The following is a 26,287-nucleotide window of genomic DNA, read 5'->3' on the forward strand; positions in this document are numbered from 1 at the left end:
CAGGAAACAGGCATTCTGAGCAGCCTTAGCAGAGCTCTGACTGGGCCAGCCCACCCTTTCCACTTCTCTTTGTGCTCAGCCCTGATCTGAACCTGCTTTCTTCCAAGTCACTGAGACGCTTATCAGATGTGAAAAAGCAATCCAAACCCGGGCACACATTTAACCTAGCCTTTGCAGGTGTCTCGCTCAAGTGAGCTCACAGGAAGAGGAAGAACTGGGCCTGCAACCAGGCCCCAGACACCCGGGGCACAGCCCTTCTCCCCGCCCAGCCCCCGCCAGGCAGGTGACCTACCTGGCTCCGTGCTGCCGCTGTTCTTTGCTTCAGGTCGCCTGTCTGGGAGCACCCCTTGAATGTGGGGGTCCCGTCTCCTGGCTCCCAGGTTTTAAACAACGGCTTCACCTCTGAAGACTCCCACTGCAGGGCGGGTCTCAGGAATCTGGCGGCTGGCACGCCCATCTGCCGTCACTGCACCCCCACCCCACCCCACCCCCAGGACAGGACTGGGCAAGTGGGTCGGTCCCAGAGGCCTCACAGCAAGCCCGGCGGTGCCTGCCTGCCCGCCAGTGGGTGCCACGGGGGGGTGGAGGGGTGCCCTGCAAACTGAAAGCACCAGGCAAATGTCTGGAATCGTTCCACACGGGGGTTCGGAGCATGGGAAGGGTGCTGGCATTCGTGACAGGCACTGTACTTGGCGTTTCCCCAAGGCCCACAGGGTCAGCCTCCTCTTGTGTCCTGGACCACCCTGGACAGAAGACACAAGTATCAGGACATGTATACAGGGTGTTATAGCCCCAGACCTGTCACCAGGCTTGAAGGTGACAAGACCCAAACATCCAAGAACCAGCAGACCCTCGGGGAAAACAAGAACAGTGGAAAATCCCTGCTTCTCGGGGAATTTGGAGGAGCCTGATAAGGCTACAGTTCATCAGGAAGGGGTCAGAGCCCAAATCATCCCAGGAAAGCTTAACAGGAATAAGCAGGAATTAACTCTAAATGTATCCCCTCCGGCTCCCTCCCTGGGTTGGCAGGGAGCCCCAGGACAGGTAACTAACTACCTGTGAGTCATTGCCCCCAGCTTAGGAGGGCTGGGCTGCTGGCCTCTCCCTCCCTGGGCAGGAATGCCCGCCTGGAGGGCCAGAAAGCAGACCTGACCACAAGTGGTACAAGGCAAGGCTGAAGCCTAACTGGACAGACCTGCCCTGGTCCCCCACCAGACCTGGGGACACGGCTTCCTTTGTGGGACCCTGGGCAGGCTCCTAGCTCAAGGCCACTGGGCTGAGAGCCACTGTAAATGGCAGTAAAGGCCAGATAGAGAGGCAGGCCTCAAAGGACACTTTTCTCCAGGTTAGGGCCAGAGGGCTTTACAGCTAGCTATCTGGAAGGTCACCCAGTTCATACCTTGGCCCTGGACAGCCTGCCCTGGCGCTGTTTGGGAACAGCATTGCCTCAAAGTTTCTATTTAAAGGAAACTCTTAACTAGCCATTCCTACCTGGCAGCCTCTCCTAAGCAGTAAATTCTCTACAATAGAAGGGTTAAGTCCAAGAAATTGGTTTGAGAACCCTTAAGGGGAAAATGTAGAATTTTGCAGATTAAGCCGGGCATTTCGAACCCTCAGTTTCTAGTTTAGCTAAGAAATTTAGATGGGCAGGAGAAATGCTGTAATTAGCGAATGGGCAACCAGTGGTTTAGAAGCATCATGAAAAATCCAATAAATGTTAGTGTCATGGCCCCTGTGAACAGTCCAGTAAAATCCAGCTTAACTCAACAAGCTGGAGTCAGCACACACAGCTTCTCTTCATGGGCCCTGCCTCTGCAACAAGGACACAGAGAGACCCCCATTGAGTCCCCCCCAGAGAAAGGTCACTGCTGACACCCTCAGGTTCTGAGTCTACCTGCCTGGTGTCAATTCTCTCCACTTCTCCAACTCCCAAGGAAGCTTCCAGCCTCCTGGAGATGCCCATCCTCTGCCCACCACCAGGAAAGAGGATGGGACAAAGAACTCATTAATAGTTCACTCAACAGAAGAGCAGGTGATGCAATCCCAGGTCTTCGGCTGAGGCGGGGCGGGCGGGCGGTGGGCCTTACCTTTAAATCCCCCTCCTCGTCCTCTCGTATGAGGCAGAAGCCCAGGTAAATAAGCCTTTGCTGTTTCAGACATCACAGGCTGGGGCAGGTCCAGGGAGTGGTTTAGCCTCGCAGGAGGGAAATGGCAATTGCTCTGTTTGGGCCCCCCACGTACTCCTAGTCCAAGTCCAGGATGTTGTTTCTGCAGAACCCAAGAATAGCCCAGTCAGCCTCACTCCTTAGGGGCACTGGGCACACCCCAGTGCAGATCTAGCCCCTGCCCCCCCAGGACTACAGGGCCCCAGGCACAGGCTTTGAACTTCAGAACCCGATTTGTTCAGACACAAGAAGTCTAAAATAGAGCCAGAGGCTGGGTTAGGACCTAGCCAGGGCTAAAAGGGGGGCTGGGGCATCAGTCCAACACTGAAGCCCCCCATCTGGGCATTCCTCCCTCTCTCTGCCTCCCACCACACGGCTCTGGAGGCCTCAGCCCTCCGTGCACCCCGGACTCATTCGAACTCACCCTCAGGAAAGTGGCTGCCAAGTCAACCTTGACTCCTGTTTCTCTTGCACCCACATCAACTTACCAGGCAATTCTGTTACCTCTCCTTCCAAAAGCAGCCAGGACCACTTCCCTTCTAGCTTGAGTCTCTCTTCCCCAGACTTCTGCAATGGCCTCCCAAATGGTCTGCAGTCTAGACCCACCACAGCGGGTCTCAGCCTCCCCAGCTCAGAACCCTGCACCAGCTCCCCATTGCAGTCAAGGGCAAAGCCAAGGTCCTTAAAAGGCTCCAAATGATATGACTCCCCCATTACTTCTCCACAAGACCAACACATCACCCTCACTTTCAGTTCCAGCCACCTGGTCTCCTTGCTGTGCCTCCAAATTACCAGACTGCTTCCGTCTGAGGGCACTGCCTTAGCTGCTCTCTCTGCCTGGACTGCTTTTCCCCTGATGTGTGCAAGACTAACTCTCTTACCTCTGTTAAGTCTTGGTTCAAATGCTACCTTCTCAATGAGGGTGACTCTGACCATGCTCTTCAACCTGGCCCCATGCCTGTCTTATCCCTGTCCCCACCGCAGCAGTCACTCCCAATCCCACCTACCCTACATTATTGGTTGATTGGGCTTTGGGGGTTTTGTTGCAATACTTACCTCCTTGTAACTAACTATTGGGTTGTTGAAAAAGTCATGACGTATTTTTCTGGGGGTTTTTTTGTTGCAAAAATGCGTCATGACTTTTCCGACAACCCAATATCTAACTTACCTATTCATCCTATTTATTTTCTGTCTCTCCCCCACCAGAATGCAATGTCCAAAAAGGCAGAGATTTGTGTCCAGTTTGTTCACTACTGTTTCCCAGGTGCCTAGAAATAGTGCCTGGCACATAGGAGGTGCTCAATGTTTGTGGAATGAATGGATTCACACTGAAGGGTAAATAACTGATGTCATTTAATGAGTCTCCGTGCTTTTGTAGGTGTAGTGACACTCTCGGGGGGCACAGTCTGGGCTTTGGGCCACCAGAATGGGTGGTTAATAGTAGTAATTCATGCATCAGTCAGCTGCAAGGGCGGGGGTCTCTTCTGAGGCACCTCCCCTCAGGTTACAAAAGGTCAGCGTGTTGATGGAGGCAGGCATCTTCTCTGCGTGCTTCTCCATCACTCCTGGCAGTGTCTCTGAGGGCCAGAAAGCAGACCTGACCACAAGTGGTACAAGGCAAGGTTGAATGAAGCCTGACTGGACAGACCTGCCCTGGTCCCCCACCACATGGGAGCGGATTTGGAAGCTACTGTCTCCCTTATGCATCTGTCAGGCTTCAACCATCCAAGTTGCCAGGAAGATCAACCAAGAGCTGATCAATGAGAGATCAAAGGGTAGGGAGCAAGGAAAGGAAGGGAAAAGGAAGAAAGGGGGAGGCTGGAGGTTAAGAAGGATAAGAGGGCCTGGTCCAGGCCGTGAATGCTGATACTCAGGTGTTGGAGGAAGGGGCGCCAGGTGAGTAAGGCCCAGACATCACCTGAATACAGTGAGTCATGGCTGAGTCCTTGTCTGTGGGACAGGGTGGGCTCCAGGAGTGGCCTTGGCGTTTGCCATGTGACTCAAGCTGGCGTGGCCCTCCACTCCAGCACAACTGCTCAGCTGGCCAGACAATCAGTCACTCTTCTGTGTACCTCCCCAAAAGCCAAAGAGAGAGAGTGGGTCTGTTACTTACTGAGCAGACAGGAAGCCAGCCTCAGGCAGAGGCCAGCAGGAAGCAGGAAGGAGCCTAGGCTGCTTGTCATGGGATGATTCTATTCTCCAGTCCCATTCGCACCTTCCCAAGCTGAATGTCTGCCCAACGGACGACCGTGCTCATTGGCCTGGCAGTAGGGCTGAGAGAAATCAGGCAGGCAGCCTAAATTAACCACAGCTAACATTTCACCAAGTGCTCGCAGTCTGCCAAGCACCGTGCTAAGCCCTTTATATGTATTAATTCATTTAACACCCACCATTTCTCTGTGGGGCTAAAGGGGGTAGACACTTAATTATCCTTCCTTTGCAGATGAAGAAAAGGGGGCACATTTTCAAGGACTTGATCCCAGCTAGTGAGTGGTCATTTGAATCCAGACCAGTTCGTTCGAGCACTCATACTTTTTTTTTTTTTTTAAGATTTTTATTGGGGAATTGGGGGGATGGGAACAGTGCTGGGGAATTGGGGGAAGGGGAACAGACAAGTTGCTGTCATCTTGTTCTTCAGTCTAGTTGTGGAGGATGTTGCTTCACTGGCCCAAGTTGGCACCATCATTGCGCTCTTCTTGGGCGAGGCAGATCAGTCGCCGGCTTCTGGACGGCCGCTCACTGCGGCTGCTGGCCGGTCACGCTGGCTGCTGGCTACATACGGTAGCCCATGGCAACCCACTGCCACAGGGGCTGCAGCCTACGCTGTCGCCGGCGACTCATGGCAGCCCAGCTCCAGGTTGAGCTGTCGTTCAGCATCTTAGCTGTAGAGGGCAGTGTCACTGGCCCTCATATGTGGGATCCGAACCGGGGCCCTCTGGCATCCCAAGCGAGTTCTTAACCATCACGCCACTCAGCCGGCCCCGAGCACTCATACTCTTAACTGTTGCTTAAAGCCTAAGATCACCTAAGCTCCCTGTCTCCACCCTTGGAAATCCTTGACCAAGAGTCCTCCACTGGACTCTGAACCTCATGTTTCCCAAACCTAATCAAGACCTGATACCTAAAAAAAATGTCTCTTTGAACGCTTGTTCTAACTCTTAGAGCACTGATGTTGACTGGAGGCTCTTGGGGAGACACTGATACTGTGGAAACACCCAGAACAGACACCATGAGGTGCTTGTTTGTCTGTTTTCCATATTGACGGCCTCTGCTGTGTGGGCACAGATAGAGACGGTCCTGGCCTCCAGATCCCTCTCTCAGAGGCTCTGGTATGCACCAGCAGGGTTTGCCCTCCTACCAACAGGAAGCTGCTCTGAGTGAGGACGTAAGCACCCTAGGAGTGGAAGCAGAGAAGGTAACCACACAGACATCACAGTGGCTTGACCAGATCACACACAGGGCATAAAAGCATGATACAACTTCCCCCTCACCGCAGGAAGGGGGATTCCCCTCCGCAGCCTCAACAACTGCTTTTCTATCTCCCAGGATACACCTCTAAGTGCCCCACTTCCTCCCTCCCGAGGGCAGCTTCAGCTTGGTGGAGTAGAATGCTGGCTCATGGCTGGCCCATGGCTGGCTGGCTTCCCGAGGAGAGGAAAATCTTGGCATTTATGCCACTGTCACTGCCCTCCCAAATTCCCTGCCTCCCTCTGGCACACACCGCCTCCTCCACCCCCAACCACCTCTACCTCTACTGTCCAGCCAGTGCCCTCCGGGAATTAGGTTCTCGGGACCTAAGTCCAACCTCTGTGACCTTCCTGCTTGTGACCTTTGGCCACAGATTTGCCATGTGGAACTGGCCATGTGGCCATGGCCAAGCCTCACATGAGAAGAGAGAGCCTTATACCCGAAAGGGACAACATGCAGCCACGTGGAGGTCAGGGGCGCCCGGGGAAGGGACACACAAAGGAATGGTGGAGAGAGTCGGGGGGAATTAGGGTCATGAGATCTGCTCCCCAGGCCAGCAGAGGACTGCCCCACAGGACTTTCAAATTCTATGATCCCAGAAAGGGCCACGAGAGAGACAAACTATATTTCTTAATGTTCAAATTGGTGGTTAAGGACTGAATATGGAGACATGAGCATCTGTGGTTTGAGGGGAAGGGAATATGGGCAGGTCTGGCTTCATTTCTGGAATCAATACCACCTAACGGCTTCCAATCAGGCCTCCCTCCAGCACCCGTGGCCACATGGGGTCCATGTGTGGACTTCAACATGTCCTAAATCCCAGACCTAGCTCCTCTACTCAACAGAAGCATAAACTTGGGCAAGCCCCTCTCTGGGCCTCAGTCTCATCATTCGTAAAGAAAGGTGTTGGATTTTACTAGTTCTCAACCCAGGAAGGCCCTCAGAATTACTTACAGAACTTATAAAATCATTTCCTTATGCCAGCCCCACTCAGGGATTTAACTGGCTTTCAGAGGGACAAGCACATTCAGTATGTTTTTCAAGCTCCCTGAAAGCGCCCTCCAGTTCTGCGATGCTCTGCTCTCAGGGGCTGGTGGTTTGGGACAGCAGTTAAAAGCCTAGACTTAGGATGAAGGAGGTGAAGGGACAAGTCTGGCTCTGTCCTGACCAGCTGTGGCTTTGGACAACCAGAGCAAATTGCCTCCGATGGGAATAGTCACAATCTACCTCATGGATCCTTGTAAAGATCAAAGAAAACAACGCACGTATAACCCTCAGCAAAGGGCCAGGCAAGGTGTGTGCTCTGAAGAGGCTGTTTGTCCCCAGGTGTGCATCATACGCAGGTGTTTGGGGCTGTGATCAGCAGTCTCTGTAGTCGTGCTTAACAAAAAGCACATATCACTCCCATGCAGATGTTTCATAGCTCATCTCATGGGCAGTCAGTGGCTGGGCTGCTCCCCACCTCCTCCCAGGGGAGGCGGGGCCCAGGTCCCAACCCAAAAATCTGTGCTTTGTGCATTGCACTCTGTTCTGTAGGGGCTGCAAACTCCCCAGGAGCCATGACCTGGACCAGAGGGGGCACTCAGGGGCAAACTGAGCTCCCCGAGCAGGGTGATGCTTCTGGCCTTTCTGAACAGGAAAGGTCAGAGGGTAGGGGTGGGGCGTGTTTAAAGAGGACAGAGGGCAGAGCAGCAAGCGTAAGCATGACATTGTTTTACGGCCTTCAAGCATTAGTAAAACCAGAGTCCAACACCTGATAAAGACAGGAGTCAAAGCTAATCTGGACAGCAAGTTTATTACTTAGCTCAGAGAAGTCGCCCAGCAAGTCTTTTTTTCCTAGGGCCTCTGCTTACCCAGATCAAAGTCTGGTCAATATCCCCATCAGACAAGGGTGAGGAGTCCTTATCTAATCTAATTCCTTCTCCTTAAAACATCACTCAAAACTGACCATCTTCTGATCCAAAATACTGATAATGAGGTTTTAATAACCTGGGAAAATGTTTATAAGATATGGTTAACTGGGGGGAAAAGTAAGAAAACAAATATGCATGAAGCTTACTTAACTCCAAAGGAAAAAATACTCAAAAAGAAGATAGAGAGAATATCTAAAGTGTTAATATTTCCCATCTATTTATATTTCTCTGTACACGCCCATCTTCCATAATGAGCATATTTTACTAGAATGATCAATACAAGTAAAAAGTCTCAGAGGAAGAGAGTGGGTTTTGTCCACCTACAAATTATTACTCCTTCCTCTCTTTGCTCTGAACCTCTTCCACTGCACCCACAGACTGCCCGAGAATTTGCTGCAGGTTTCTAAATCATTGTAGATTTTGTAAACTATGGTTTCCCCTTTTTAAGAAGTACAGTATTGCTTCTTTGGAGGCTGTTAGATTTCTTTTGTCAAGAAAGCACTTAGCCAGCCAGCCAAGTGGCGCATTCGTTAAGAGCTGGCTTGGGATGCCAGTTCTGAGCAGCAAGGCACCAGTTCGGATCCCACATGAGGAACAGTGACACTGCCCTCTACAGCTAAGATGGTGAACAACAGCTCGACCTGGAACTGGGCAGCCATGAGTCGCCGGCAACGGCGTAGTCTGCAGCCCCTGCCGCAGTGGGTTGCCATAAGCTACCGTGTGTGGCCAGCAGCCAGCATGAGCTGCCAAAAGTTGCCATGAGCAGCCGTCCAGAGGATGGCAACCCATCTGCCTCAGCCAGGAAGAGTGCAATGATGGTGCCAGCTTGGGCCAGTGAAGCAACGTCCTCCACAGCTAGACTGAAGAATAAAAGGACAGCAACTTGTCTGTTCCCCTTCCCCCGATTCCCCAGCACTGTTCCCCTCCCCCAATTCCCCAATAAAACCTTTAAAAAAAGAAGAAGAAAAAGAAGAAGAAAGCACTTGGCACAGTTTCTCAATAAACGTACATACTAATAAATGTGTGCGGAAGAAAAAGACAAGGAGGAAGGGAGGGCAGAACATGTCTTCTAAGGAACTACCAGAACCTCGTCTTCCTGCTTGTATGTCTTAGGACAAACCAAAAAGAAGAGCGTCAGTTCTCATTTACCTATATTTTGAGGGGAAAGAGGAAGTGAGGGTAACTAAACTTTTTATCCTCGCCCAAATTTGCCACTTCCGTGCAATTGTCCTGGGATAATGCCACCTAATTCTGAACTTTCTCATTGCTCACTCAGAAAGTTGTAAACCCAGCAACTCATAGTGTTCAAGTACAAATAAGCATTTGTGGTCATAACTGGGGGATTATATCTCTGTCTCGTGTGTGCACTGCCTCCAACAAGAGACTGACAGCTCCTTGTAGCAAGGATTGCCAGATAAAATACAGGGGTCCCAGTTATGTTTGAATCTCAGATAAACAAGGGATACCTTGTTAGTCTAAGCAGACCCCAGATATTGCATGGGGCATATTTATACTAAGATAGTATTCATTATTTATCTGATATTCTAATTTTACTGGGCTACTTGCATGTTTATTTGCTAAATCCCCCAAACTTACTTGTGTGTTATTCGGCCAGTCCCATGACTTCCAGACTTGTCCTAACCTAGTCATGTTCCTCTAGAAATTGCCCCATCTGTCAATAATCTTCCTAAAATGTGATGCTTACAAGTGCATACAGGCATCCTGGTGTCCAGATGCCTGACATCTAGGCATGGGTCCCTTTAGCAAAGAGCACTCGAGGTGAAGGACTGAGAACTGAACTAACAGTGTAGAGCTGGGCCTAGTCCCTGCCTCATCTGGAGACTACGTGTGTGCTCCCCTGGGTATTATTGGCTGTATTTACTCCTTTGTTTAAATACTGCTCCAGAAAGAAATAGCTATGTATTACCCTGAAAGGACAGAAGGGAACAAAATATTTTTTCCAGCTCTTGCTATGTGTGAGGCAGCATTCTATCTCATTTAAGCACCCTTTACGATGCCTCTTTGAGGGAGATATTATTCCTTTTTTTTTTTACACTCTCAGCATTAAGTAGCCTGTACAAGGTTACAGTGCTATGGACTGAAGGTGCCCCACCCCACCCCCAATTCATCTGTTGTAGCCCTAACCTCAATGTGATGATATTAGGAGGTAGGGGACAATAATTAGGTTTAAATGAGGTCATGTGGGTGGAGTCCCCATAGTGGGATTAGTGCCCATATAAAAAAAGGAAGAGAAACCAGAGGACACAGCAAGAAGGAAGCTGTCTGAAAGCCAAGAAGCAAGCTCTCACCAGGAACCCAGGCTAAAGGCATCTTTATTTTAGACTTTTAGCCTCCAGAACGATGAAAAATAAAGTCTGTTGCTTAAGCCATCCAATCTGTGGTATTTTGTTCCAGCAGCCTGAAGTGACAGAGACACGGGCTAGTGTTTTAGTCAAGTTAGGCTAGCCTATGCCACAGTAATAAGTTAACCCCCACATCTCAGCAGCTTAACAAATGTGTATTTGTTGCTTGCATAAACTAAAATGCAAGCCAATGGTGAGGGGACAGATCCTCTGTTCCACACAGTCACTCAGGGACCTCCGCCATCTTGCAGCTGCGCCACCAGGACACATGGCCTTCACGGTCATAGCAGCAAGGTTAGAGGAGCATGAAAGAACTCTCCCCGGGGACTCCATGCTTCAGCTCTGAAGTGGCACAGGCACTCTGCCTACAACCTATCGGCCTGAGCCACTCACACGGTTCCTAAGTGATCTTCTTATGTTCCCAGAGGAGGACACTGAAGTACGGCATAGTGAACACACAGCACTGTCTCCCACAACGAGTATGGGGTGAAACCAGCATCCAACAGCGGATCTGTAAGCTTCCAACATCTATGCTCTTTCTACTACAATATGTGGCCTCCCAAGGCAGAGGGAATTGGTTTGTTCACTAAAAGGAAGTCTTATAAGAGGATAATTTGTAGAATATGACCGCAAATAAATAAATAAATACATACATACATACATAAATACTGGTAGGAAAAATGGCCATGGTGAATGTTTTAGATTTAGAAAACCTAAAACATCACAAGATCGCCCCATGGAAAACCTTAGAAACATACACATTGAAATCTCTCTGCAAGTTATACCCAGAGGATAAGCATTTACGCAACGTGTATGCCGTTCCAGTCTCTAAGAGAAAAACCCCGGGGACAGGGCAAATCTTCAAGGAGAAGATTCCAGTATGTTGTAGGGTGACTAACCATTCCAGTTTGCTGGAACGAACTTCGTTTTAGATCTAAAAGTACCACGTCCCAGGATACCTTTCAGTCCCAGACAAATGCTTTGTCACCTGGTTGTACGCTGATACTTTTTCTCCCTTGGGTGGCCCAGGGTGAATGCACAATGACCTGAGAAAAGTGAAGTTCGCTCTGAGTCCAAGAAAAACCTGGACAGAAGTAGCACATGAGAATAAAGCGCTCCCGCAGGAAAGAGTTCAGGAAGCTCCTGTGTGAACGCTTGGCCCTCTTAGCAAAGCAATCCTCTTTGTAGGCATGAGGGAAGAAAACAGTACAGCAAAATGACTATTGTTCTAGAGAGACTCTACTCCTACCGCTGCATCCAGCCAAATCACACCACGGACCCATACTGAGCTTACAGATACATTAATACCTCCGTCTTTTTCAAGTCAATCACTGTTAAAACAGGTTACCCTCATCTTGAAGTTGTGCTATTCTTAACACAGGCATGCACACACACACACACATGTAGAAGTGCATGTGCCTTTGCACTTTTACCTATTACATTTTGTCTTGTTAGCGTTGGCCTAGTGCCCCATTTGCTAAATAGGGTTCTGTAGGTACTTTGACCTGGACACTCTCCGTCATCTCCAGATGAAAGTCCAGAGTCTACAGCCAGGCACTGAGGGTCCTGCTGAAAAAAATCTGCATTTTTGGCCCTACCTCACACAGTCTCCTTCACTCAAGTGCTCTGATCCAGCTCTGCTGTTCCCCTGGCCACATTTATGCTTGAGTCATCATCTGGCTCTGACTGTCGACGCTGCCTTTTCTACCTTTTGTATCCTTGACAAATCCTAAATCCAAGATGCATTTCAGATTCCTGGATCCATGATGGCTTCTCTGCTAGTCTCTGTAAATTCTTCCCAAACTCTAGCAGCAGACCTTACTGATACAATTCGATTAGTAATCAGCTCTGTTCTGTTTGGTAAACCTTTTCTATCTCAAATTGACATACTTATGGTTATTCAACTTTTACTTTGTGATTTGTCCCCAAATGTGGATTGCAAATTCCTTGAGGATAGGGACAATTCTCGGCCACCCTTTCCATCCCCTAATGGAATGCCTGACCCAGTGTTTGGACATAGTAAGTGCTCAATAAACAGATATTGAATTATTACTTTGGATCCTTGGGGTAAGGAAAAACCTAACAAAAAATGCTTGAAAACTATGATGCTATTAATATTGCCCCATAACTCCCTCTCAAGGCAACATAAGAGAGAAAATCATCCAGAAAAAGAAATATTTTTCCCCCTAAGAACTGGAACCTCAGAAAATTCCTGATGAGCTAATCCACTGATCCGCTGACTTCCGGATTTCCTATTCTATCCACCATGACTGGCACTTGGGGATAGAAAGGCCAGGAATCAAGCTGGCAGTACTTTTGGTATTTGGAACTGAAATACTGATAATAAACAGTTTTAGTTACAAAGAGAAGCAAAAAATTCACACAGCAGCTGGATAGTGACTTGGATCATGGGCTAGTTTTTTTAAGACTGCGATATTAGAGTATGTTTGCATGCTGATGGAATACTAGAATAAAGAAGAAGAAACTGATTATTCAGAAAAGAGGAGGGATCTAGCAGGAAGTTCACCCCCTCTCCAAAATCCATACCCTCCCTCCTCCTTGCTAAAGATCCTCAGTGTTACTCAAGACCTCACGGCAGTTATCCTTTCCCCAGATCAGAGATTCGCCTCAACCAGCGGTTCTCAAAGTTTAGCACCAGAATTACCTGGAGGACTTTTTATAACGCAGACAGCTAGTCCTGCATGGAGAATTTCTGATTCAATAGGTTTGGGGTGGGGCTCAAGAATCTGCATTTCTCACAAGTTCTCAGGTGATATCGCTGCTGCTGTTCCCAGGGACAACCTTTGAGAACCACGGGTCTTAGCTCATGACGGTAATCTTTCCTTTCATAAGTAGTCTTAGGGGTGGGCCTTCATCCCAGCTCGGGCCAATGAAAAGAAGTCGCTGAGGGGACCTTTGGTTTCTTTGGCAAGGTTTCTTCGGCGACAAAAGAGAAAGAACAGCATCTCTCTTTTCACTGGATGGTATCATATTGAACGCAATGCCTGGAACTGTCGCAACTATCTTGGAACCATAATGTGAGCAAGTCTCCATGCTGGAGACATAAGAGGAGAAAGATGGAAAGAACCTGGGTTCTTGACAGTGTTACACTACTGAATGAGTCAGTCCTGAAATCACTGTCTAGTGAGATCATAGATTTTTTTCTTATTGTTAAACCACTTTGAATTGTATTCCCTTACTTGTAGCCTAAAGCACCTTAAGTCATTCATGGACTCCCAAGACCTTCAATAGATGAGTCAGGATGAGACGGAGGGACAGTTCTATATACGAAGAATCGGGGATGCTTCCTCCCTGGTAATGTGACAGAAGGTACAGCATATGGGTGCTGAGGCAGATCGATTTGGTGGTTGGAAAATGAAGTAGCTCTCGTCTGATTCTATTTCACCAGGGTATGCGGTTTCAGAAAGAAGTAGATAGAGCCTGTTTGGGAAGTGGGGAGAAAGTGTGGCAAAGTCTTTTTAGAGAGTAATAAAAATAACTGACTGGGAAACATAGTAAATTATAGCTGACTGCCCATTTGAGATTTGCGGTCCTAAATTGACAGAAAATGAACAGTCAGTCTGGCTGGGTAAGTTTTTTCCAACAATGATAAACTGCTTGGGTGTAGATTGATAGAGAGCACACAACTGATTCCAACCATGGTCAAGCCTTTCTGGGTAAATGTGAGAGAAACAGAGAAGGGCAAGAAAGTACAAGGTGTCTGCAAGGAAGAGCTTATGATCGATGGACCACAGAATCTAAGCCAGATTCTCCCCATCCTGGTTCGTCTTCCCAGTCCTCATCAAGTTTTTAATAGGTTTTCTCCTGTCATCCCAACAGGAGTTCCTAGCATGCTGTTTGTCTTAGTTTTTAATTGCTACATAGCAAATTAACACACACTTAATAGTTTAAAACAAAATTCATTTATTAACTCACAATTCTGTAGTCAGGCATCTGGGCACAGCTGCTCAGTGTCTCATAAGGCTAATAGCAAGTCGTACGGTGAGCTGCGTCCTCATCTGGATCTCGGGGTCTTCTTTCAAGCTGATGCAGTTCCAGAATAATTCAGTTCCTTATTGTTCTAGAAAGCAAAGGAAATCAACAGATAGTTAAGAGGTAGAATGACAAGTCTTAGTGATTGTTCACATAGGAGAGGTGACAGAGAGAGAGGGGTAAAGGATGGCTCCCAGGCTTAGAACCTGAGCTATGAGATACACAGTGAAGCCTAGACTAAGAAAGATGGAGGTTCAAGTTTATGGAATAGAAATATTGAATTTGGCCTTAGACATGGTTAAGTTTGATGCCTGCAAGATATCCAAGTGGAGATGTAGCATAGGCAGAGGAGACACGAGTCTAGGGCTCAGATTCATATGTCATTTGCACAGAAGCACTAATGGAAGCCTTGAGAGTAAACTAAATTACCTAAAGAGAGCATGTGGAATAAGAAAAGAGGCCCCAGGACTGAGTCCTGAGAAAGGCTGATATTTAGAGTTTGGACAAAAAGCAAAAGTGAGAAAAAGAACTAAGGAGTGTCCAGAATAGGGTAGACTATGATATCATGGAAGCCAAGGAGAATGTGGTTCTAGAAGAAGGGAGCAGTCAACAGTCCCTAGGCATGGCATATGCTGTTGATCATTTACATAATTGGTCATCATCTGGCGCCTGCCTATTACAACCTCCACATTTCCTGCCATTTCCCAAAACCCATTCTTTATGTTTTAACACCAGTCTTGCCTAACTTCTCCTGGACCATGCAATGCTTTCTCAGATGTCCTCCCTTTTCAGATGCAGTCCTTTCTCATTCCAGGCCTCCCTCAACCCTGACTCCCTCCCAGAGTTACCTGGTGAACACTTTCCATCCCTTAATACCCTAACCTGCTCAGTTATCATCTACTCTTAGGCCTTCTTTGACCAACTCCTCCCTAAATTGAATCAATGTATTTCTCATTCTATTTTGTTTACCTAATATATATTTCCATTATTGTGCTTATCCTAGCATATTGTAATAACTTATTTAATATCTGTGTCCTATACTTGACAATGAACTTCTTGAGGGCAAGTACAATTTTGTATTCAATGGTCTACAGTTATGCTTAACACAGTATTGGGATACATGGCTAGTTTCAACAGGTTTGGGCCTTATTGCTTACATATGTCACCTAGGGAATGCAAATGCCCTTAGTTGGGATAAAGGACCATGGAAACTGCTAACACGGAGTAAGAGGCAAAGACAACTGAATAATAACAGAATAATAACTGAATCAACAACATTTATTGATTGTTTCATTTGTGCCAAACCACTAAGCCCTTTATAATGCTCTAGCTCATTCAGTCCTCACCACACCCCATTTAGTAGGTGCTATCATCGCCCTCACTTTACAGAGGAGGAAATGGAGGCTAGAGAAGTGAAGTCACTCACCCAAGGTCAGACCCTGGTAATAGGAGCCAGGACTTAAATGAACACAAGTCTGTTCGACTCCAGAGTCCTGTACTGTCAAGTCCAGCTAGCATTTGAACTTGGGCAAAGTTCTCTGTACTAATTCAAGCTTGTAATGTACAGTACTGCGATGCCAAAGTGGTACGTGGGCAGCAGGGTGCCCATAGCTACCCAGGGCTCCCAGCACAGCCTGCATGCTCCAACAGCTAGTGGCTCTGCTTGGCCAGAAGCCACGAGGGGCAAAAGCAAAATGTCTGTGAAGGGTCTGTTCCTCGGAGTTGATTTGCCAAGGCCCTGGGGTCCCAGGAGCAGGTTGGAGGTGTGCCCGAGAGTGAGCCAATCGCTGCAATGTCAGGCCCTAAGCTGGAAGTACGAGTGAAAGGTGAGGAAGCCAGAGTGGAGGGAAATCAGCCAAGTTGCTAGGTCTTGGGCAATTTCAACCCCAAGGACAAACCACCGTGCCTAAAATAACCTCCCAAGAGAGTCTGAACTGATCACTTTGCAATCTCTATCCCAGTACTGATCCAGGTCAACATAACCAGTATTGATTGGGCCCCTACTATACATGAGCATCATAAAAGGTGCAAGGATCTGGTCTTCCCCAGAGACAGGGCACGCCACAGGAAACAATGGAGAGCTGTGTAAAACAGCACACACTGCAGCGCCAGCCTGTGCAGTACAAACCAGAAAGGCAGCTGAAATTCACAGAAAGGAGTGGTCAGGGTGTACTGGCACAGGCGCTTGTGGCTTCTTGGAGCACATGAACCCAAGGAAGGAAGACAGAATAGAAAGGGAACAGCATTTCAGGTGGGCATAAGAGTACGAGCAAAGGTGAGGCAGCAACAAGGCAAACAAATTATTTCTTGGGCTGTGAGAAACCCATCTGTGAAGCGAAGGGTGTCTGTCAAAGAAGAATGAGAGATAACGTTAGGCGAGTAGGGAAGATTCATTCATAGACGTCCTGGATTCCAAAAATATTGGTCAAGCAAATCTAACAGGCAGAATCCAGGAGTTCATCATACGGGTGAGAAATCATCCCAGGCTTTACACGGGCAATTAAGAATAAAAAAAATGTAATTTTAGGAAGATTTATTTGGTGGTAGTGTTTGAGATGGATTAGAAAGGAGAGGACAAAAGGCAAAAAAAAAAAAAGGAATCTCGAATGCTTTTTGAGCATCCACTAAAAGCCTGACTGCATGCAAATTTAACAAATATAGTTCCTCCCCCACCAGGCTTTGCAATCCAATGGGAGAGACATTCATTAATGCCACAGTTACCTAGTAAGAACCTACTATGTGCCAAGGACTATACTGGGCCCTGGGGACACAGGGAAGAACAAAACAAAGTCCCGGCCCTCATGGGGCTCATCCTCCAAAGGACGAGGAAGACAACACAAAAAGCAAACCAATAATTATATCAACATAAAGTCAGGTACTGAGCGCTATGGAGAAAAATAAAGCAGGGCATTGGGTAGAGAACGGTGGCATGAAATGGTCAGGGAAGGCCTCTCATGACGCAGCATAGGCTTTACATCTCTAAAGTGACATCAACGAGTTAAAGCATGTGCTTAGTTTCCCAAGCTCCATCTAAACCCCTGTCTTAGAAGCTGCGTTGTCTTTCCCCATCCAGACTGGGGAGCTGTGTCAGAAATTGTTAGGTGAGAAGTGACCCTGGATTCCTCAGCCTTCTATTCCCTCCATGTCCCACTCAGCCCAACCTGCTACCTAAACCAGGAACACCAACTCCACCGGCGACCACAGTCCATGCCATTTGCAGTCCTCTGCCCAGCCCTGGACAGCAAGCTGGTGGGCCTGAGGGTCAACTGAAGTCAGATTATCAAAGAGGGAAAGAGGGGAACTCTACCGCAGCAAATCACAAGAAAGGGGATCTCCTAATAAATTGGACTGCTGACCTTGACAGACATGTGATTTGCATCTTTGAGTTACAGAAACTCCAGAAATCCTTATTGACACGTTAATTTAGGAGTTGTGCGTTCAAAGCTGGGCTGACTCATCTGCAGAACAGAAACCAGGTAAAAGCCCTGACATTAAGGTACACATATGCTCTTCCGGAAGCCACATGTGTGCAATACTCACAGGTCTTGAGAAAGCTCACAACTATTCTGCCAACTATTAGAGGCTTCTCCAAAATTATAAGGAAGATTCAAAGAAAATGTCAAGAGTGATATTAATCTCAGCTTGGTCCCCTGTTATGGAATTTTCCTGCTTGACAAGTTTAAAAGAATAATGAGCAGGGGACACAATCCTCCAGAAATAATTCCTATTTGGCCCCTTGTCACCTTGACTGCTTGTGTACAGAACAAAAATGTAGACTGTTACATAAGCTCTGTAGGTAACCTTTCCCAATCTGCACAGAGCAATCCTATTTACTAACAGCCAAGGCAAAGAGAAGTTGTTATTGTTGCCTTTGTAAACTGAATTATCTGGAAAATTGCCTCAGGCCCCCAAAGAAAAATTACTGTTAAAGCTTCCAGCGACTCAAATACTTGATCCCTGAAACAGCCCTTCCCCCGTCCCTCCCAGCAGGGCTCAGCCTGACTGGCTGTGACAGGCTGTTACATTGCATTACTGACTTTTGCAATTTTCTGGCCAGCCTGATTTCTCCTTCCTCCCCCACCACCCAGCTCTCTCCTTTGCTTGCTTAAAGCCCTTTGGCCTACCTGTCTCACCTTCTCCCCTACTTGATAACTCTGGTATATGGAGAGCCAAAGGTAAATCAGAACCCACCCCCAACCCCAAGGCAATGATGTTTAATCCTAGTTCCAATCAATCCTACTGGCCTCACCCTTCCCGGAGTGCTAGCTACCCTTTACTTCTTACCCAAACTGTCCACTTTCACTCTTCTGCCCCTAAACTGTTTCTGTAAACTGAGCTGGCGCAGTGGAGTTGCAGCCCCAGATTCAGGTAGGTGGCAAATAATTACTGAGGACAGCATGAAGTATGTACATTCTGGACACACAGACCAACTTTTACCAACAGCCCCCTTCCATCTTCATCACCCCCAGCCCCCAACTTCACTTCTCAAGTGGGAAAGGGGACGATTTGGACTTAAGGGCAATTCCCTGAAACACAGAAATGCATATACAAACACCTGCAGGCACAGAGGCAAACATCACACACACACACACACACACACACACACACACACACACACACACACACACCCCTCTGTGCAGAAAAGGGCACTCTCACTGAATAATCTATCAGGTGACCCTAACAATGCAAGCATCTGTGAATAACACCAGTCAGGCCAGAAAGAAATAGTATTATATAAGCACACTCTCCCTTATGTAGAGCCTGGACACATGTTCTGGTCTTTACCTGGACCCCTCCCCCTTGCCTTCTCCCCACCTCCGACCCCCACACCTGTGGGGAGATGACAACCCTTCCGAATAAAAACGAGTGATTTTTCAGTGAGGCAGAACCCCATTAGAGGTTCTCAGGCTGCCCCAGACGAGGGAAGCTGTGCAACCCATCCACACCGCTAAAAAAGGTCATGTCGAAAATGCACCCGGATACCTCCCTGGGCTCCGGGTCCTCACCATTGCGCGCACCCGCAGTAGGACCTCCAGCGACCAGGCCTGCCCTCCCCTGCACCCAGGCGCGGTCTCCCCCTCCCAGCCCCCCGCTCACACAGCCCGGGCGTGCACAGCTCGTGGCCGCCACCCCCCGGGCCGTGGCCCGCTCCTCCCCCTCTTCCCCCGTCCTTCTCCCCCCACCCCCTCCTCCTCTCTTTGGCTCACGCTCCGCTGGCCCCAGTCCAGGAAGCCCAGGAGGCGGGTCTTAGAGAAAAGATATAAGCGGCCGTGGGACGCTGACAAGGTGCCAGCTGCGGAGTCTTCTGGAAGAGTCGCAGCTGCCCAGGAGGAGGAGAACGCGGAGCCGGCCGGACCGACAGACGCGCTCACCATCCCCCAGTTCGCGCTGCCCCCTAGGAAGGAGCTCGCTGCGCCGCACAGGTGAGCCCGCGCCGACAGGGTCTGGGAGCCCCCTTTCTGCGGTTCTCTACCAAGAGAGCTGAGGGAGGGATGCTGGAACCACCCTGCAGTGACTAACGGTCCCCTTTCTTGTGCCGCTCCCCCCCCAGGTCCCTCCGACCCCGAGAGCCCAGATCCGGAATGGAAACGGTGCAGGAGCTGATTCCTCTGGCCAGGGAGATAATGGCCCAGAAGCCCAGCAGGAAGCTGGTGAAGCTGTACGTGCTGGGCAGCGTGCTCGCCCTCTTCGGCGTGGTGCTCAGCCTGGTGGAGACTGTGTGCAGCCCCTTCACCGCCTCCAGCCGCCTGCGGGAAGAGGAGGCAGCGCTGGCCGAGCTGCGGGCCGCCCGGGAGCACCAGGCCCTCAGGACACAGGCCCTGCTGGAGAAAGGCAAGCAGCATGAGGCCGTCCTCTGCAGCCGGGCCCTCTCCAGGCGACAGCAAGGCTTCTAAGAACTGCATGAGCCCAGGAGAGGGAGGGGGAGAGGCGAGAGAGAGAGAGAGAGAGAGAGAGAGAGAGAGAGAAAGAAAGAGAGAGACAGAGACTGACTCAAGTAGGAGAGAGCAGGCGTCCTGTGCTGTTTGGACTTCCTTCGGAGAAGACACTGCCATCTAGGACAGAACGCACACAGCTCCACCACCAACAGGAGTTTGGGATTGAGTTTTGCTGCTGTGCAGCACTGGGGAAGGATGAATGACATGTCCACAACCATGGATCTCTGAGCATCTGAGTGCATCTACCATTTTGCACTAGGGCAGAAGGAGGAGAAATGCTTTTTATATTATTATTATTATTATTAATTATTACAATGACCACCATTTTTGCATTTGAAATATAAATGTTTTATAGTATATCTCGTCTCTGATTCGTGAAAGCCATGGTTCCCTGGGGTGGGTGGGCAGCAGGGAGCGTGGGAATGCTGGTGAAGGGGATCTTCCCTGAGCCCTGGAGAGAGCAGCCTCCTGAAGGTCTGGCAACACTTGCTTCACTGCTAGGGACTCTGGTATTCCTGTTACATGCTTATAAATATTTTGAGGATTCGTTTTTTTGTTTCATGTTAGCGGTGGGAAAAAAGAAACTTTCATAAGTCCTACAAGACTTAGCATTTTAAGATCATAAGATAAGTCAACTTCTGAGCTAGAATGTGTGAATGGGCGATACTGATCAATTCTAGGGCAGCAAATCCACTTGCCATTTCACACCTGTGCACCGGAGGCTCCCCATGGCTGACACCTCATTCTTCCTGGCTGTATTTTAGCAAGAGAAAGAATGGGAGGGCAAGGGAGAACACCAAGGAGCTGGTAGGAAGACAGGGAAGCCAGCTCCCAAGAGCGCCTAATTAGATGTCTAGTTCTACCCAGGCTTCCTCTTCCTGAACTCAAATCACAGTAAGAGAAGCGCTAGGTGAGGAGAAGAGACTGGTTGTCACAGACCTCAGTCCCCTTCCTCCAGGGACAGCCCTTGCTCTGCTGTAATAACTCATTCAGAGGCTCTGTAGGACTCAGCAAAGGACATTTTAAACAATGGCTCTTGAAGAGGTAGCTAGGGGCATGCGCCTGCTGCCACTCTCCTCTTGATTTTAATATGTCTCCTGCCCTCACCAGGTACACATATTGCACCCTCGTCATCAATGGCTATACATTTTTGCAAAAACTACCAGTGATTCCTGTCACTGCCTCTGATCAGACTCTCTCCCCACCCCTCCCATTTTATTTCTGCCAGCTCAAATCCTACCCAGTGTTCCTGGCCCTGATCAAATGTCATTTCTCCCTGAAATCTATCATTATCGCTCCAAGCTAAAGAACAATCGGAATGTGGTGGAAGAGTATCAGTGGCACCACCGTTCTCCGTTTCCAAAATGGGAAACTCAGCCCTAGATTAAGACATAGCCTCCGCTTTAAATGTCCAAAAACTTCTTAGGGATTCACCCAATCTTATTCTTCTAGTTGGTCTTCCTAATGCCTCTTCTATTATGTTCATTATTCCTCCGCGCATTTGGCCACTACTTTGTCCAGATCTCAACAGCTCAAACCACCCTCTAGCACATTCGCTCCAAACCAACGCACTGCCAGACCTTTCGTCCTGCTGCTCCTCCACTCAAGAAACATCACAGACTCAATGTGTCCATGATCTGCTTCCATCTCAGCCCTTTCACCTGACTTGTCAGGTTGCCCAGTGTGAACCCTGGGATGTTCCTTTTGGTCTTCTGTATCTTTGTTCACATTGATCTTCCCACCTGAATTTCCTCCCACCCACAATCTCCACATCTGAAACCACACATGTCAAATTCTCCAAGGCAGGTCTAGTTTCAAATATCCTGCCCATTGCTAAGCTCCATATTAAATCATGTACTCCGATTTTTGGTTTAGAAGGTAATACCTATTATTTTTTTGGTTTGCCTATATGTAAGAAAATATATTTTTTACATATTTTCCTAAATATATAAGTAATACCCATATATTTTTCATTTAAAAGGTTATGCCTCGTGCCTATACATATTCATACTACCCAACCCAATCAAGTCTGAGCTATCAAAATCTCTATCCTCACTGATCTCCTCATTTCTCTGAATTCTTAGAGGTTGTACAGTCTGGGTCTTACACTGGATCACTCAGTAATGGACCTTTTCTTCCAGTTGTTTTATGGATCTGGATCTGATCATATCTCTCACAGTATAATCATCCTGAGGTCAAGGATCATATCTTCCTCTTTAGTGTTCATAGAAATTATCAAATCCTTGGCAAATGGTAGGTTCTTAATAAATACTTGATTGCTCGATCTATTTATAAAGTTAGAGCAGTGGTTCTCAGTGGGATGGGAAATAATTTTGTCACCCCAGGAAACATTTGAAAATGTCTGGAGACATTTCTGGTTGTCTGGTAAGGAAGAAAAGGCACTCCTGCTAACAGCTGGTGGGTAGAAGCCAGGGATGCTGTGAAACATCTTACAATGCACAGGATAGCCACCCATAACAAAGGATTCTCCAGTCCAAAATGTCAATAGGGCCAAGGATTAAAGGGAAGTAAGGAGAAAAGATTAGCTTAATAGTTTCAGGATCATGATTTTGAGGTGGTCTCACAAGACTATGCCTGGCTGTGATCAAACATGGTAAGTCCCTCTCCCAACACAGGGACAAAAATGGTCCTTGTCTCTATCCTGGTTGGCAATTTTTCAGCAACCTAGAAGAAGTGACAGAGGGTATACTTATCAATTCTGTTGAGATTAGTAGAGGGCTGAGATTAGTAGGGTCAGGATTCAAAATGACTCAGCATGTTGGAACCATGCACTGAAGCTAACTGACTGAAACGAAATAGGGAAGAAGATATAGTACAGAATTTAGGTCTAAAAAACCAGTTGTCTGACTACAGAATTATGAAAGCTTATTTTAGCAAGCGATCGTATGAAAAAGACTTAGGTGTTTTCACTGATTACAAACTCAATATAAGCCAATAAGGGCTTGTGACAGGCCTGCAAAAACAAAATCACACCTTATTGGTAGAAGTAGAATGTCCAGTAAAAGGGAAGAGCAGGAGGTTTTGTTTTACTTTGCAATCTGGCGGGTGAGAAACGAAAGATGCTAAATCCAACTGCTTGGATTGCTTGGGTTTACATTCTTTTTTTTTTTTACTTTTAATGACTGAAGCAAATAAGATCTAAAACCACAGCTTCTTTGGGCCAGCCAAGTGGCTCAGTTGGTTAAGAATCCGCTCAAGAGTGTGAGCTCTGAGCAACAGCGATTCGATTCCCGGCCCAAGTTGAGCTGCCGCTAAGCTGCCAACAGGTCAGCTAAAAAAAATTAAAAATAAAATAAAACCACAGCTTCTGGGAGAACCAGAAACTTGCCAGTCTCATACCTCTCTTCGAACCTGACCTTGGCCTCCTGTCAGGCCTTGTGTCTCAGAGCAGGATCTCTGAAGACATCTTTGTTGATGACAATTTTGTCCAACAGGATATCCACAGAGTACCTTGTGGGCATCAGGTGATTGTAGTTATAAACGTTAAGAAAATATTTGACCTTTGACCTCTTAGCAATTTTCTTCTTGCCCATGGCAGCTGACACTTTTCGGGGACAGCGGTCAATTCCAGCCACCAGAGCACGGCTGTAGGGGCTGTCTAAGGTGCCATTATCAATGGTCTTCACTCCGCTTTGCGTCCGGAGTAGCATCGGGCCAGTACCAGCACCGTCTTCCCAGGTTTCATAAACTTGCCCATTTTGACAGTAGCCACTGGAACCTACAGCCAAAAGGAAAGAACTGCTCTTCTCTCTGGGTTTGCATTCTGACTCCCCTATTTGTGAGTTCTAAGACCTTGGACTAGTTACTTATAACCTGTCTGCCTCAAGTTACTTAAATTATTTCCTCATTTATAAAATAGTACCTTCCTCTTGAGATAATTTTGCAAATTAAATGAGATAAGTGCTTAGAGAGTACCTGGCATATACAATTGACCCTTGAACAATGTTACGGGCACTGAGTTCCGTCCAGTTGAAAATCCATGTATAATTTTTGACTCCCCCAAAACTTAACTACCCTCATTATTCATGGGGGATTGGTTCCAGGACTTCCCCCACTGGGCATATACCAAATTCTGTGGATGTTCATGTCCTCTATATAAAATAAGGTAGATCAGTATGCCCTCCAAATCCACAGACTCCCAACCACAGATCAAAGACAGTACAAGTTACTCATTGAAAAAATTCTCACATAACTAGACCTATGCAGTTCATACCTGTGTTGTTCAACTGTAGTAAGCTTTCCGCCAATGATAATTGTTGTTGGTGTTACAATGTAAGACAAACCTGTTTAGAGTAGAGTGACTTGGGCAGATAAAAGTACAGAAACCCCGTCACATATGGAACAATAAAATGGATCACAAGAGAAGAGTAGATACAGTAGTGTCACGTAACAATTGCCTCCAAAGATTTGAAGGGCTGCCTCACCCCATAAATACATTTCAGAGTGCCAGCCAATCAACAAATAAATATGCTTCTATAGATGACGTCAGCCCACTTGTGTCTGGGAAAGTACATCAATTCCTGAACTTCATGCTTCCTCAAAACCAACAAGTGTACATATTGGGCTCCTTGGGTCCAAACTCTATTTGTCCTTCAATCTGTTGCCAGATAAATCAGGGTCAACAATAGTCTGAATTCAATTAGTTTCACTGAGTTCTCACCATTTCTATGATTTGTAACCAAGCAGGTCTTTATATAAATCCATTAAACTTCAATCTTTGTATAAAATAATTAGAAACTTAGTTTACAGATGTACATCCTGGTAAATAATTATACCTAGACCTTTACATAAGGTTATTAGACATTTTGTTTGCCAGGTATAGCACTGCAAAATTAAACACAGATCCATATAAATTCATCAGAGCTTTTTGTTTTAGAGGTGTACCATTGGATAACTAGTTTTGCCGTTAAACTGCTTAATCCTCTGGTGTTCACTTTGCTTTTGCTTTTGCTTGTCTATATTATCAAGTCTTATTTTATGTGTTCTTGTTTTGCTGTGGAACATCTTATTTCTGAGATATGAATAATGGAGTGTTTCATATGGAATGGCACAATAAGTCACCGATCTAATCCAAGCTGGTCCTAAGGGGTAACAGTTGAAGGTCCATTCGACTGGTAACCAATCTAGGGAAAGCAATTGGTCAAACTTAGCGTTAGGTGCCCTACAAAATGTTCATGAGGGTATTCTCTCTGTCTTGTCAATGTGTGAAAAGTCATTTTTAGTCTGTGTTCTGGGCTCAAAGATTGTGAGGTCATTGAATGCATGGCCCTTTTCTAACCTTTGCTTAGAAACGGAACCCAAGATACCATTTGCAGGCACACCTTCTTACTAAGTAGCCTCTTTTGTCACTCTTGGGTTTTTCTATGACGTCAAAACCACAACTTCCTCTTGGAAGAACTCCTCATTTCCATAGAAAGCTACACTGTAATCCTCACTCTAGCTCTTTGATAAACAGCAACGTCTTTTACTTAGAATAACAAGACCATCATGGAGAAACGTTGACAGGTCAAAATCGATAAACTAATTCATTGAACAGGAACCCCAGAAATCTAGAGTCAATAGTTGGTTCCTTTAATTAGTATACTGAGGTTTAAAAAACAAAATTCTAACTCCAGGGCTGGCCAAGTGGCGTGTTGGTTAAGAGCTGGCTTGGGACGCCAGCTCTGAGCAGCAGGGCCCCGGTTCGGATCCCACCTATGAGGGCCAGTGACACTGCCCTCTACAGCTGAGATGGTGAACAACAGCTCGACCTGGAACTGGCTGCCGTGAGTCACCGGCGACAGCGTAGGCTGTAGCCCCTGCTGCAGTGGGCTGCCATGAGCTACCTTATGTGGCTGGCAGCCAGCGTGAGTGGCTGGCAGCCGGTGTAGCTGCCAAGAGCCACCGTGAGCGGCCGTCCAGAGGCCGGTGACCGATCTGCCTTGCCCAGGAAGAGCACAATGATGGTGCCAACTTGGGCCAGTGAAGCAACGTCCTCCACAACTAGACTGAAGCACAAAATGACAGCAACTTGTCTGTTCCCCTTCCCCCGATTCCCCAGCACTGTTCCCCTCCCCCAATTCCCCAATAAAATCTTTAAAAAAAAAAAATTCTAACTCCAGCATGGTCTCTCTCAAAGACTGATACCTTATGAAACTCATCCTCATTTCATTTCTCTCTCTTTCCACTCATCTTTACCTGATCTCCTTTATAAGCCACCATTTTTTCACCATTTTCTCTGGGGGAAAAAGCAGTTACATTGCAAAATTGCTAAACCAGAAGGCAGCCCTAAAAAAGTTGGATGTACCAAACTGTTTTTTGTTTTGTTTTGTTTTAGTTTAGTTTAAATAAATTGAATTAAAAAAAAAAGTTAAGGGTCGGCCGAGTGGTGCGATGGTTCAGAGCTGGCTTGGGATGCCAGAGGGCCTCAGTTCCGATCCCATATATGA

The 26,287-nt window shown here is 47.4% G+C and overlaps 2 protein-coding genes and 1 pseudogene across 2 annotated transcripts in view; 1 reads left to right on the plus strand and 2 right to left on the minus strand.

The window, feature by feature from the left end:
- Nucleotides 1–19,192, minus strand: part of LAMB3 (laminin subunit beta 3) — a 76,977-nt gene extending 57,785 nt beyond the window's left edge. Inside the window, exons 1-5 of the mRNA XM_019667709.1 lie at nt 19,110–19,192; nt 13,846–13,990; nt 4,279–4,438; nt 2,088–2,268; nt 293–743 (exon numbers count right to left, since the gene is read on the minus strand). Coding sequence (XP_019523254.1) covers nt 293–457 — 165 coding nt within the window. The 5' untranslated portion in view covers nt 458–743; nt 2,088–2,268; nt 4,279–4,438; nt 13,846–13,990; nt 19,110–19,192. The remainder of the gene's footprint in view (nt 1–292; nt 744–2,087; nt 2,269–4,278; nt 4,439–13,845; nt 13,991–19,109) is intronic.
- G0S2 (G0/G1 switch 2) lies at nt 19,185–19,864 on the plus strand. Its single transcript, XM_019667715.1, has 2 exons — nt 19,185–19,325; nt 19,454–19,864. The coding sequence occupies exon 2, from the start codon at nt 19,485–19,487 to the stop codon at nt 19,794–19,796; it is 312 nt and encodes a 103-aa protein (XP_019523260.1). The 5' UTR covers nt 19,185–19,325; nt 19,454–19,484; the 3' UTR covers nt 19,797–19,864.
- A 2,772-nt stretch (nt 19,865–22,636) lies between these two features.
- Nucleotides 22,637–23,556, minus strand: LOC109396116 (60S ribosomal protein L27 pseudogene; annotated as a pseudogene).
- Between the last annotated feature and the right edge of the window lie 2,731 nt (nt 23,557–26,287).

This window comes from Hipposideros armiger, unplaced genomic scaffold, assembly GCF_001890085.2.
Source record: "Hipposideros armiger isolate ML-2016 unplaced genomic scaffold, ASM189008v1 scaffold_503, whole genome shotgun sequence".
NCBI lineage: Eukaryota > Metazoa > Chordata > Mammalia > Chiroptera > Hipposideridae > Hipposideros > Hipposideros armiger.